This window comes from Mirounga leonina, unplaced genomic scaffold (assembly GCF_011800145.1).
Source record: "Mirounga leonina isolate KUSES-001 unplaced genomic scaffold, KU_Mleo_1.0 Mir_93, whole genome shotgun sequence".
Lineage (NCBI taxonomy): Eukaryota > Metazoa > Chordata > Mammalia > Carnivora > Phocidae > Mirounga > Mirounga leonina.
This window is the reverse complement of record NW_023270854.1, coordinates 16,222,189-16,236,109: the sequence shown is the minus strand read 5'-3', so window position 1 is coordinate 16,236,109 and position 13,921 is coordinate 16,222,189. Positions and strand designations below refer to the sequence as shown.

The window sequence follows — 13,921 nt, the reverse complement described above, 5'->3', positions numbered from 1 at the left end:
TTAAATGCAAAGAGGTGTTTGTTTGTTAGTTTTACTAATCATTAAAAAGAAAAAAATGTTCCATGGATTTCACTAAGCACAAAGGCAGTTTGCTGGGATCGTGAGTTTGGTCAAAAGACATGGGTTCCAATCATGACTGGTAAGTCACTAGCTAGGGGACCTAGGGTAAGTTGCTAGACTCTCATCTTCAGTTTTTGTCTCTATAAAATGAGCTGGTAGTGCCTCACCTCAGGGTTGGAGGACAAAGCAAGATCATACACATGGGAACCAGCACAGAGCTTGCCTGTCAGTAATGTGCGACCACATGTCACTCAGCTACCTGTTATTTGAGATGCCATGTCATCGTCATTGTCCCCAGCTGCTGTCCCCAAGCAGGGGTGGCCCCTTGCCCTCCTAGTCTCGCAGGGACTGGGGGAAGGGTGGCTGGATAAGCCACTGTGAGCGTCTGTTCCTCCCCTAAACCCATTTAGGGGTGGCCATCTCCCTATCTTCTCTGCTCCATCCCTATTCCACAGAGGGTCCCCTTATCTGGGCAATCAGTCCCCTTCTTTGGCTTCTCTAAATACCCTTTCCAGAAGGTATTGGTGTGGAGCAGATGTTAACAAAGGCCTCCCACATTGAAGGGTCTGAGGTCCTCTTGCTTAGCCTCACCCCTTCCTCCACACTTGATGTTTCACCCCTTCTTAGTTCCACTCCTCTGAGGTGGGTGAGAGGGTGTGGAGACATGAACAAATGCCCGATGCTGCGAGGTGTGTGTGTGTGTGTGTCTGTCTCTGTATGATTGCTGTGGGGAGAGCAGGGAGGTCCAAGTGCTCCCCCACCCATGAAACAAAAGCATCTGAATCGAACGGCCTATTTTCTCAGAGTGGGGGTTGAGGTGTGGGGAGTACAACAATTTTTGATAGCATAACAGAACTGATACAAGCATATGAGATTGAAATAAAATCTGGTAATAAGATGGAAATGAGATCTAATAATCACATTGCTATTTGTTTGGGAAATGGAGATTTAAAAAATTAACTCTGAACATCCTCTGGTAGAAAGACCTACCACTCGATGCCTGCTTAATTGATACTCACATCTCCCAGGATGAAATCACTGAGGGTGGTGGGAATTAAGAATTAGTGGGACCTCCTCCCCTCACCCTACCATGGATCAGGCAAGGAAGGTGGAGAGGAGGTAAAGGTGGCTTTGGGATGCTGACCAAGTCTCCACCCCCCACCCCCTCCCCGGCCCCTTAGAAAGGGTGGGCTGATTCCCCGAGCACTCCTGGGTCACTGATCTCTCCTGCTGCTAGGGGAGGGGCTCCCTGAGCAGCAGCTGAGACCTGCTCAGGCCCACAGGGCCTCCCCTGGGGTGGACTCTCCCTCCCACAAGGCAGTCAAACCCTGAGAGCTCCCTCAGGGGAGGGGGAGCTGCTGGGCCCAGCAGAGCCGGGCTGACCCGTTCTCTGTTCTCTGGTGCTGTCACAGGCCTTGGCTCTGTGCTGAACTGTGGCTGCTCGAAGGGCTCCGGAGTCCTTGGCAAGTGCCTGCAGGACCAGGTGGATCAGGTGTGAGGCCTCAGCAGGCCCGGCAGCCCTGGCAGAGGAGAAAGGGCAAGCCTCTACAGGCTTCCTCAGGGTGGCATTTGCAGCAGGATGTGTCCAAGTATTTAGTGAAGAAAGAGCAAGAGAAATCCTGTAGGGAATCCTGGCCAGGATGCTGGGGGCTGACAGGCTTGCAAGGAAGACACTCAGCCATTCTGCTATTCCTTCCTCCTCTTGGGCTATGGCCCCTGAATGGACCTTTTTGAGGGACCATCCCTCTTGAGAGAATGGGGATGGTGGTCAGTGCTTGAAGCTCTGGGACTTTCTCAATCCCGCTGGCCCAGGAGTAGTCCCCTCAACAAGCCGGAAAATATAGCCACTAACCTGAGTTGGCAGAGGGAAGCCTTTGGCACTGGGCCATTTGTGCCGTGGTCAAAGGCCCTGATTAGCGGCTCAGGGCTCTGGAGGACAAAGGACTAACAGGAGGTAAGGCGGGGCATGTGTCTGTTTTGGCCCCTATGCGTATTCGCTTGCTGCGGCTGCCCTGACAAAACCATACACTGGGTGGCTTAAACAGAAATTTATTTCCTCATGGCTCTGGGGATTAGAAGTCTAAGATCATGGTGTCAGCAGGGTTGGTTTCTTCTGAAGCCTCTCCCCATGTCTTCACATGATCTTCTCCCTGTGGTTGTCCGAGTCTTAACCTCCTCTTCTCAGAAAGGCACCGGTCAGATTGACTGAGGACCCATCCCAATGACCTCATTTCACCTTAATTTTCAATTTAAAGACCTTATCTCCAAATAGAGTCACATTCTGAGGTGCTGGAAGTTGGAATTTGAGGGGACACAGTCCAGCCCATAACAGTCTATATCAGGACACTTTATTCGTTTTATTATAGCGGTGGTTAGCCAGGGGAGACTTGTCTGACTCCTGAGAGGAGGTGCCACAGATTGGGCTCAAGTCCCCCAGGGAGTTAAACAAATATTTACTTGGGTGGATGTAGGTTTTTATTGGATGGCCTGACTGGATGACTTACCACCCGCCTAAGACAATGAATTCTTAGTACTCCCCAACTCTAGACCTACTGGGGACTTACTTGAATGTCCTTGTGACTTAGGAGCCCTGTCCCCAATGTCAGCATCTTTCCTAGAGGCTGTTGTGGAAGACAGATTTCAATCCCTCAACTAAAAACCAGCCCTATCCAAGCTTGCCGCCATGCAACTAGACTTAGCTTCTAAATGGTGCGAGGTAAAAAAGGTAAGGTTTTTCTTTAGAGAACACACTCATATAGAATGCTAGTAATTCAAGGAGGGCAGAACTAGATGGTCTGGCAAATGGCACAGTAAATAGACAGCATCCTTGTCATAACTTCCCAGCCCACGCTCACAGCAGACATTACTAATCAATCATAGCACCACTGAGCTAACTAACCCTTCTCCATTCCAAGCATTAACACTAAACTAGAATTGGCACTCTGGATTAAAATCGTTTGCTCCCTGCATCGCTCATGATATACAAATGGTACCTTATCCCTTCTGCATGAAGAACCATGGCAACTTCAAGCAGTGGAATGGGCTGGTCAGAGGCATCACCCAGACAGGGTTGTGCCTGGACAGTCTTGCACCTGTGTTTGACATTTCTTCTCTACCACTGCAGATCGTCTTGGTCCCAGCCCTCACAATTCTGAGTAGGTGCAACCAGACATTGCCTTGCTCTGAGCCTGTGTCTCTAAATCTCATTCCCTGCCCCAGAACCTCCTACATACTACAGCTGGGACTCCTTCAGGACTTCTCTTGGCCTTAAACATGTGTAGTCCCTAAGTGTGATGGCACTGACATTTGTGGGGCCACCCTTGACCCATGGGGGATAGAAGACACTAGAAAAGGCTTCTTTCTTTCATAGCCCAAGACAGCTTTCAGGTGCATTTCATAAGGATCCATAGAACATTCTGGAAGAATGGAGCGTTAGTCACTTTCATAGTGCATCCTTGTATTAGCTTTCCCTGCTTCCCTGTTCCACACCCCATCCCTCATTCCTAACCCCATATCAGCTCCCAGCACCCAGATATTTGTCTCAGATTGCATCTGGGTGGGGGAAGAATCCCTGGCCCCCCCTTATGCTGTTCCCCTCCCTGCACCCCCCCCCGGGCCTGACAGTCATTTCTCTCCTAAATCAACCACCACTTATATCCATATAGTGCCTTGTGGGTCGCAAGGGACATTCCCAAGCATGGTCTCATGTTGAGCTGCATGGTAAATTTCAGGGTGAAGATGAGGAAATTCAAGTTCAAGGTCCTGCCGAGGGTCGCACGGCCAGCAAACGGTCAAGTCTAAAGGCTAACCCCGTTCTCTAACGCCAGCCCACTCTGCCACGGCTGCCCGCACAGCAGCCTCTCTCAATGGCAGCCCTAGCAGGAAGTGCCTCTGATTGCCAAGCTTTCAAGTCTTTCGTGGCCACAGATTTTGCGGTGACGGAAACTGAAGAGCGCTTCTGTCCATGCCCTCTCTTTGCAGAAGTAAACATGTCCTTGTCCTCCTCGGGGCCATGCTGTTCTTGGCGTCTTTCACCGCCTCAGCTCTGCTCACACTGGCTCATAGCCTTCCGGTCGCAGCTCCGTCGGAAGCAAGGTAACCCGCAGTTCCCAGCCTGCTGCTCTCGGCTTCCCTGCCCTCCGAAGGGCCAGGACCTCCCAGGGAGGCTGCTCAATGAGGGCCGGCCTCTCGGCGCTGTGTGCACTGGCTCGTGGAAAACCTGGGTGGGAAACGTTCAGCCTGGATGGGAATATTGATTGCGTTTTTGTTTCCAAACTTCCGAACCTTTCAACTTGCACAGGGGCGGGGTGGGGGGGGGAGGCGGCGGGTAGTTCTCCGAAAGTTCGGGGAACACACACGGCTGCCCGTTGAAATGCTTCTTGGAGGAGAGGAGCGCCCCCATGTGGCCGTATTGGGTTTCTCCTTCAGTGGCGAACTTGTGCTTGGAAGCTCTTATTGGCTGGAGAGACGGAAATTTAAGGAAGTTGGGGTTATCCCTTGAAAGTCACAGGGCCGGTAAGTGGCACAGGTGTGAGTGGAAGCTAGGATCTTACCCACTATGCTCTTTGGCCTCCCCAGTGAGGTATAGATAACGATTCTTCCTTATAACCACCCTGTGTATCACACGCGGAGAAGTGGTCCGATTTCCTGCTAATCTCTTCCCAGCGCAGCAGGCAGAGTGATAGATAGAAATGGCAATCAGATCCTGTCAGTCACCTTCTCAAATTCCTCCCGCGGCTGCCCAGTGCTCTCAGAGTAAAATCCCTGTCTGACCTCATCTATCACTCGCCTATGTGCTGACTCTGGACCAGCCACACTGGCCTTCTTACCTCCACGCACCCAGCATGCTCCCTCCTCAGGCCTTTGCACTTGCTGTTCCCTCACACTAGAATGCTTTTCCTTTAGAATCTAGATCTTGGCGGGGCTTTCCTACAGGTGTCACTACAAATGTCATTTCTCAGAGCGGCCTTCGCTGACCTCCCGATGTAAAATAGCCCTGAGCCATGTCTGGTACAGTGCTTACTATGTATTTGTGAGGGGAATGAAGGAATGAATGCATGCACGAATGAATGAAGACACCTCAGGTTTTTTGATCATGGGAGCACCATGCCCTTCCCGCCATGGCCTCGTTTTCTGTGGGCACTGCCAGGTGACTGAGGAAGAAGCTCATTCCCATCTAGCCCAGCGGTTCTCAATTCTGGAAGCACATGAGACTCACCTGGGGAGCTTTTAAATCCAAGGATGCTTCCAGCAAGCACCATCTTAGACCCCCTGAATCACAATCTCCAGGGACATGGCCCAGGCAACGGAATTCTGTAAGAGCTTCCACGACGAGGTTCACTCCTGAGAACCAGATTTTTAGAACTATCCTGATGTACCAGCTACCAGAAACAACTATTTAAAAGGAACACGGTCGTCATATTTCCTCAGGATCCAGGGTGGAGGGGCCCAAGGGAATGTGGAATTTTAGCAAGCCAGCTTGGTCTAAGGCGTTACTGTTTGTGGATCATTAGTGAGGAAATGAACAAATGTGCCCCACATTTTCTTTCAGACTTGATGATTGCACCAATGGACATCTGAGAAATTCCTTTTTTCAGGTCCAAATCAAACAGACCCTTTTGCCTTCTGTTCTTGTGTTTTGTTTTGTTTTTTAAGATTTTATTTATTTATTTGAGAGAGAGAATGAGAGACAGAGAGCACGAGAGGGAGGAGGGTCAGAGGGAGAAGCAGACTCCCCGCTGAGCAGGGAGCCCGATGCGGGACTCGATCCCGGGACTCCAGGATCATGACCTGAGCCGAAGGCAGTTGCTTAACCAACTGAGCCACCCAGGCGCCCATGTTCTTGTGTTTTTCAGTGAAAATGTGACTGTGTTGTATTTCTCGGAGTATTACACTAAGCCCTACTGCAGATACGGGCCATTCCTCGTGGGCCTCTTTCTGAGCATTTTCATGCACCAAAACCACCAGGCAAACATTCTTAAAACCAAGGTAAGCTTGCCCCATACCTCACTGTAAGGGCTGGGTCTGCTTGGGACTGGAGTGGCCCATTTGGCCAGGCTCGTCAAAAGCCATGGGCAGGAATCAGACTGCTCAGTACTTTATTGGGCTGTGGTGTGTTAGCAATGTTTCTTGGTGCTAGAGAATAAGAGAGACCTTATTTTCTTGCCAGAGCCTGATTCTCTGCTTTCCTCACTGAGTGCCTTTAAGAAAGCTCCAGAACTGAAACACAGTGGTGTTCCATCCATTGGAGTCTCGGTACAAACCCAGAGAACTCACTGATATGGGAAAAACATACCCAGTGAGTTTTTGCACCGGCAAGGCCCTCTTCTGGAAGGGCATAGTTACTTTTTAATAGCACATGCTCCTTGGTTTCTATAGACAGGATTCTTGGTCAGATTCAATGGCTCCATCTGGGCATCAAGACACAAGGTGTCTAAGGGGAAAGAAGCTGTCACTTTGTCTTCCAGGTAAAATTGCTTCCCTGGCTCCTTTGTGGTTAATCATTCTGGTTCGCCATCCAACCTCTTTACTCAAGCCGGAAGGTTGTGTTCATCTTTGATACATCCTCCTCATTGACCCCTCCTCCCAGGCAATCCTTCACCAAGCCCCCCTATTGTTTCTTTTGCTGTCCTCTTAGCCTGTCCAACTAACCTCACTGAAGCTCTTCTCATCTCTTGCCTGGACTTCTTGTCTTGTCCATCTCAAATCCACCCTTGGGGCAATCTATTTAAAACACTACCTTGGTGTTGCCCTTGAACTGTGCAAAAGCTCTTCATATGGCTTTCATTGACCCATAAGACCTTGAGGGTAGACTATGTCTTACTTATCTCTGAATCCCCAACATCTGGTTCTGAAATCACTGAAGGCACTTAATAGATGAATGAATGAAAGATAATGTGCTTTTCAATGGACGAAGGGCCAAGAATTCCTTTGCACTATTAGGGTACAGTGACAGCCCCATTTCTTCTCTGCTAAACCCTACCTTTGTTTGCCTAGGTCTTGTGGGTACCTCACCTAGATGCTTCGGAGAAGAGGCCCTTGTCTTTGGAAAATCTTGTGTTGCTCACGGTAGCAACAGGAGGGGATAGGGCTTCACTAGACAGAATGGATGTACAAGGGCTACATGACTTTTCCTGTAGGTTGGAGTTTCCCCTAAAAGTGCACAATTCAGTTGTAGATTACAGCAGAGTGCCATTATGTCATCCAGGTTCCAGAGTGCCCAGGGAGCAGAGGGGAAACCTAAGACGATGACAGAGCATTTGCGAACACTCCAGAGGTTGAGTCAGGACCAGGGAATATGAAGCCAGAACACAGGTCAAGCTGAGCTGGAGAAACAAGGTAGAAGGGATGGGTAGACCAAAATTAAACCTCTAGAGGCCAGAAAATAAGAACACAGAGTCCAAGCTTGAGGCAGCTGGGGCCAATGCCCCATGCTAGGAATGAGACGAGGTAGGGTGCATTATCAGTGAAAGAGTGAAGGGGATCCTAGCCTAAAAGAGGGGGCTTGTGGAGACCCCCCCAAGGAAATGCCTTTACTTCCATGTAGCCAGAGCCTAGCACAGGGATCTGAGGCCAAGGAGGGGAGAGCTTCTCTTTAGAGACTAGACAGTAGACTGACAAGATGCTAGTTCATTCATCATAGCAACTTGGGAACTGGAACAGAGAAGCAAGAGAGATTCTTAGAAGACAGGTGTGAGGTGACATAAGATCTAAGATCTTGAACTGAACCCAATAATAGAATTTAACCCATGGGGCTCTTCTCTGAGCTGGAAAGTTCTCCGTTCTCCCATTCCTGCTGCCATCTTATGAGCCCAGTGACTAGGGTGCAGCCCAGGGACAGACCTGAGCCAAAAGCCCTTGCATTGCTGGTGGGCACGGAACCAATGCAGGAGCCTTATTAGGTTAAGGAACAGAATGGGAGGTCAGAGGTGGGTCAGAACATTATCTTTTCTTTTTTCCCTTCTAACTTCCGTTTAATAGTTATTTGAGATTCGCAGCAAGTTGCAAAAATAGTACAGAAGGTCTTATGTACCATTGACCCAGCTTCTTTCACTGGTAACATGCAACCAAGAAATTGACATCAGCAGGATCCACAGGGCTTGGAGTCACCAGTTTTATGGGCACTCAGTTGTGTGTGTATATGGTTTTGGGCCATTTTAGCACATGGAGAGTGGTGTAACCACTACCACAAGCAAGGCATCACCACGATGATCTCCCTTGTGCTAACTCTTTGCGGTCACGCCCCCCACCCTCCCCTGCCCCACCCCAACCCTAGCCCCTCATAACCACTAGTCTGAACCTTCTCTTTTAGTCCAAGTTGGGCACTGATGGAGGTTTACACATAGATACCTGAAGTGACACTAAAAAGAGAAAAAACTGAATTAGTGCAAAAGGAAGTAAATATGCCATGTCCTCAATGGGCTTGACCCACGTCGCTCCTCTCCCCGTAGGTGCAGGCCATGCTGGGGTGGATTTGCTCCCTGTCTACCCTGTTCATAGTGGTCGCCCTGGCGTACGTGGTGGATGACGCCCCTGCCACCTCCTCGCCGGCCGCTGTTCTGTACCAGGCCCTCCACCGGACCCTGTGGGCGGCGGCCGTGGGCTGGGTCATGCTGGCATGTCGGGAAGGCTACGGAGGTATGATGAGGCACAGGCTGTTGCTCATGGGCTCATGCTGTGTCCCTTTAAAGGCGACAAACGTGAAAACATGGCGCACACAGAGGGGCTTTTTTATTTGCTGGAGTGGTTGGTGAATGACTGATAATTGACTCAAAAACAGCAACTTGTTTATGTCCTGGGGGAGAACTGCCCGCATATTCTGTTTTAGATTTTTACCCTGGTTTATGTGCAAATGCAGGTTCTGAAAGAAAAATCTGCAGCCTTTCCAATGAAGCTAGTTTTGAAGCTGGAGGAGGAAGACAGGGTCACGCAGTGAGAACAAAATACCAGTGCTGGAGACAAAAGTTCTGGTCGCGCTCACCCTGGGCCTCAGTTTCCTTACCTAAGGCTATATAGACTGAGTAATTCCCAAGATCCCCTCAGCCCTTTGATAAGCGGGGAAACTGTCTCTACTGAGTCCGTCTGTCAATGTGTGGAAAAGTCAAGCAGAAGGGGCTTAAATGGAAAGAAAGGGATTTTCTCCAGATTAGAAATGTCTAGTTGTAGAAAAATTAAGTCAGCAAAGAGCACAGGTAAACCAAACACAAAAGAACATTCCTAAAGCAAACAATATCCTGTTCATGTTGCGAGCTACAATTTGGCTCCAGCCAACTACTAATCACATTGACTTAATGTTGTTAATTCAGATATTATTGGTTTTATAGTTTTATGGTCACTCTATTATCTTTTTTTAAGATTTTATTTTTAAGTAATCTCCACACCCAACCTGGGGCTCGAACTCACAACACCAAGATCAAGAGTCACGCATTCTACCGACTGAGGAAAGTGGTAGTCAGGTCATGCAGGGTCTTCACGGCCATGGGGAAAAATTCAGGTTTTATTTTGAACGTCATGTAACATCATCTGACCTGTGATTTAAAAGATTACTTTAGATGTTGCATGGAGACTGTAGGACAGCAAGAAGGAGAGCAGAGAGACCAACAGATCCCTTAGGAAGCCACTGTAGTGGTCCATGGAGGAGGAATCCATGGTGGATTCGATGAGGGGGTTTGCGGAGGAGATGGGGAGAAAGGGTTCAATATGAGATAGGTAGTTTTAAGGGTAGATTGGCAGCGCTCTGTGGGATATGGGAGGAAGAACAGAATCTGGGATGCACCAAAGATTTTGTCCTGAGCAACTGAAACAACTCGAGATGAGGTTCATGGAAAGGAGAGACAGAAGTTTTTTCTTTTTCTTTTCTGTTTTCTTTTCTTTTCTCTCTCTCTCTCACTTTCCCTCTTTCTTTCTTTTTTTTATTATTTATTTTCTTTTTTAAAGGTTGTATTTATTCATTTGAGAGAGAGAGAGCACACGAGAGGGGGGAGGGTCAGATGGAGAAGCAGACTCCCTGCTGAGCAGGGAGCCCGATATGGGACTCGATCCCGGGACTCCAGGATCATGACCTGAGCCGAAGGCAGTCGCTTAACCAACTGAGCCACCCAGGTGCCCCCCCCTTTTTTTGTGAAGATTTTATTTATTTATTTGACAGAGAGAGAAATCACGAGCAGGGGGAGCGGGAGAGGGAGAAGCAAGCTCCCCGCTGAGGAGGGAGCCCGATGCGGGACTCGATCCCAGCACCCTGGGATCATGACCCGAGCCGAAGGCAGATGCTTAACCATCTGAGCCACCCAGGCGCCCTCTTTCTTTCTTTCTTTCTTTCTTTCTTTCTTTCTTTCTTTCTTTCTTTCTTTCTTTCTTTCTTTCTTTCTTTCTTTCTTTCTTTCTCTCTCTCTTTCTTTCTTTCTTTCTTTCTTTCTTTCTTTCTTTTCTTGGCTTAAAACAACAGAAATTGATTCTCTCATAGTTCTGGAGACTAGAAACCCCAAATCAAGGTGTTGGCAAGGTCCTACCAGAAGCCCTGTGGGGATCTGTTCCGTGCTCTCTCCATCCCCACCCCCCACCCCCATGGCTGCCAGCAAGCCCCGAATTCTCTGGCCCGTGTGTGCATCACTCCACTCTCTGCCTCTGTCTTCACATGGCCTTCACCCAGTTCCTCTCCTTTTCTGTCTCTTATAAGGACACTCATTTTTGGATTTGAGGTCCACTCTAATCCAGGATAATCTCATCTCGAGTTCCTTACCTTCATTTCATCTGCAAAGACCCTCATTCCAAGTAGACCAAGGTTCCAGGTGGACATAGCTTTTGGGAGACCACTCTTTAACCCACTACAGAGAGCAGGAAGTCCTGTGCAGAGAAGGATGTCTCATTGCACTTCATTTGAATGAATTTAAATTAAACAGCCTAAAGTAGGTAGTGGCTACCATGTGGGACAGCACAGTTCTAGAAGTTATAGCAAGTTACAGAATATTTGTCCTGAAAGGGACTAGAAGCTGGCCAAACACAAGCTCCTCCATAACAGAGGACAAGTCCCGGGCCTGGCGATGCCACTGCCTTGTCCCAAGGCCCAGCGGATCCTGTGCTGCATCTGGAGCCAGAACCGAAGCTGGCGGAAGGACTTCGCACCTCGTCTTACACGTGGCATGTCTTGTGTTCCGGGCGACTCTAAACTCTATATTAGCATCTCTTATTTTTTTCGTATTCCCGCAAAGGGAAGTGTTTTTTGTCTTGTTTTCTTTTGTCTTTGTTTTGGGCACATTCTCTTAAAAATGAGAAGAATAAAGACCTTCTTTTTTTTTTTTAAGATTTTATTTATTTATTTGAGAGAGAGAATGAGATAGAGAGAGAGAGCATGAGAGTGGGGAGGGTCAGAGGGAGAAGCAGACTCCCCGCCGAGCAGGGAGCCCGATGCGGGACTCGATCCCGGGACTCCAGGATCACGACCTGAGCCGAAGGCAGTTGCTTAACCAACTGAGCCACCCAGGCGCCCCTCATCTTTTTTTTTTTTAAAGATTTTATTTATTCACTTGAGAGAGAGATGAGATAGAGAGAGAGCACATGAGAGAGGGGAGGGTCGGAGGGAGAAGCAGGCTCCCTGCCGAGCAGGGAGCCCGATGCGGGACTCAATCCCGGGACTCCAGGATCACGACCTGAGCCGAAGGCAGTCGCTTAACCAACTGAGCCACCCAGGCGCCCAGAATAAAGACCTTCTTAGAGGAGGTTCACACACTCAGGAGCGGGGCGTCGAGGGAACGGGGATGTCCCCGTGGAGCCAGAGAGGCGCCCGAGGCTCCATAAACCTCGCTGTCGGTTCCCTCCAGGTCTGGTGGACCGGCTGCTTTCTTGCCGGCTCTGGACTCTCCTGGCCAGCATCAGTTACGCTTGCTACTTGGTGCACCCCATCCTCATCATGCTCTACAATGGGCTTCAAGAAACGCTGATCCACTTCACTGACACCAACATGGTGAGTCCCCGCTCTCGGCTCTGGTGTGACTCTGCTGGAGCCACAGAGTCACTGGCTGGGGGAGTAGTGGGTTCTGTTGTTGTTTCGGGGAGCCTGTTGCCCTTTGTTTTACTTGAGGGAGCGCTTCAGGATAATATCTTTCTTTGATTGTATTTATTCTAGTTTTAATGTTCAGGGCACTCTGTCTTACAGATGCATTTCGTACAGCCGGGAATCTGGTAGTGAGATTGCATCCACTCTGCCCCTTTTTCTCTCCAGTTCTATCTTTTCTCTGGACACTGTTTGCTGACCTTCGTCACTGGGCTGGCCCTGACGCTGTGCATTGAGAAACCATGTCAGGAACTGAAGCAGCACCTGCTGGGACCAATGCCTGCAGGGCCATGAATGTTCTGGTACAACCCGGAAGAATGGATGGGTTCATTCTGTGGGTGATGAGCGAAAGCAGGCGTGGCCTCGTTTATGTAATGGATGTTGTCCCCCCGGCAAGGGGTGTGAATCTGATTTTGTGAATGTTTAAGATGTACAACTTCTCTGTGCTTAATACGTGAAAGAGTTCTGAGTGTTGGGCGCCTGGGTGGCTCAGTCGTTAAGCGTCTGCCTTCGGCTCAGGTCATGATCCCGGGGTCCTGGGATCGAGTCCCACATCGGGCTCCCTGCTCGGCAGGAAGCCTGCTTCTCCCTCTCCCACTCCCCCTGCTTGTGTTCCTGCTCTCACTATCTCTCTCTCTGTCAAATAAATAAATAAAAATCTTTAAAAAAAAAAAAAAGAAGAGTTCTGAGTGTTTACTATATAAAAGGGTTCTGTGATAGCCTACCTAGTAGCACAATAATCACCCTCTGATATACCTTTTCAGAAAAAAAACAAAAAAACAAACAAAAAAAACAACCTGGATTTTTGGGGTCTTGTCCTCCATGTATTTTCTATACCGATGATCATAGGAAAACCGTAACCTAGCAAATTTAATGCAATTTCGGTTATAATGTTCACTTTTTTGGGTAAAATCACAGTGTGTAGTTTTTCACATCGTAATTGTCTTTGTGTTATCATGATACCCTTGTAGACTTGTAACTTTACCCTGGTGCCTCAGGATTGTATGACCCACTGGCGTGCACAATTCATGAGTGCATAGTGACAGGCCTTCCAAACATTATCTATTTTACAGTGTGGTCCCTGTTAGGGGAGTTAGTGGATCTGTTAGGAGGACCACTGGGTGGGGGAGAGGGCTGCTAACCTCAAATCCTTCAAAGGGCAGTTGACAGCTAACCTTGTCTTTTTCCAGCTCATCTCGGGGAGCCACATCTCCCGGAGGCCTGGTCTATTCTGCTGGCAGAATGTGCTGTGAGTGAGGAGACAAGTCCCCGCCTGGCATGTTTACGATCTGTATTAGAATGCACCAAGTTGGATCTTTGGGCAACCCCAAAGTTCACGGAATTCTTGGGAGCCCCCTGATGGCTGATTTGGCACCTGACCCCTCTGACTTAGGCCTCAGAGAGGATCTTGAGGGTGGGTGGCATTTACAGGAGGAACACTACAATCCGACGGACCCCAGTGGGAAATGACTCGCCTGCCAACATTGCTGGGCAGTCAAATTGCCAAGGGCTTCTAGTTGTGAGGCTAGAAACCTGGGGCCCATGGAAATAGCTTTCATAACTACTAGCGACATTGCTTTTGATAGTTTATTTTAATAAGAAAAAAATACCCTCTCCACTATTGCAATTTCATAAAATATAAAGTAGGGATAGAGAAATCCAATTTTGTTCTGGCTTTTGTTTTGATCCAGAATTCCCTAGGAGTTTAAGATTTATAGAATATGGGGACCTCCTTTGGATTCCGAAACAAACTGTAAAAAAGCATATGACATTTATGAGACAGTTGGAAATTTGAACACCACCTGGCTATTC

The 13,921-nt window shown here is 48.7% G+C and overlaps 1 protein-coding gene across 1 annotated transcript in view; it reads left to right on the top strand.

Moving 5' to 3' along the window:
* The window catches only part of LOC118004723 (O-acyltransferase like protein), a 46,343-nt gene extending 33,740 nt beyond the window's left edge, over window positions 1-12,603 (top strand). The window contains exons 11-15 of the mRNA XM_034996272.1: window positions 4,042-4,155; window positions 5,916-6,048; window positions 8,511-8,697; window positions 11,877-12,019; window positions 12,278-12,603. Coding sequence (XP_034852163.1) covers window positions 4,042-4,155; window positions 5,916-6,048; window positions 8,511-8,697; window positions 11,877-12,019; window positions 12,278-12,403 — 703 coding nt within the window. The 3' untranslated portion in view covers window positions 12,404-12,603. The remainder of the gene's footprint in view (window positions 1-4,041; window positions 4,156-5,915; window positions 6,049-8,510; window positions 8,698-11,876; window positions 12,020-12,277) is intronic.
* Window positions 12,604-13,921: the final 1,318 nt, after the last annotated feature.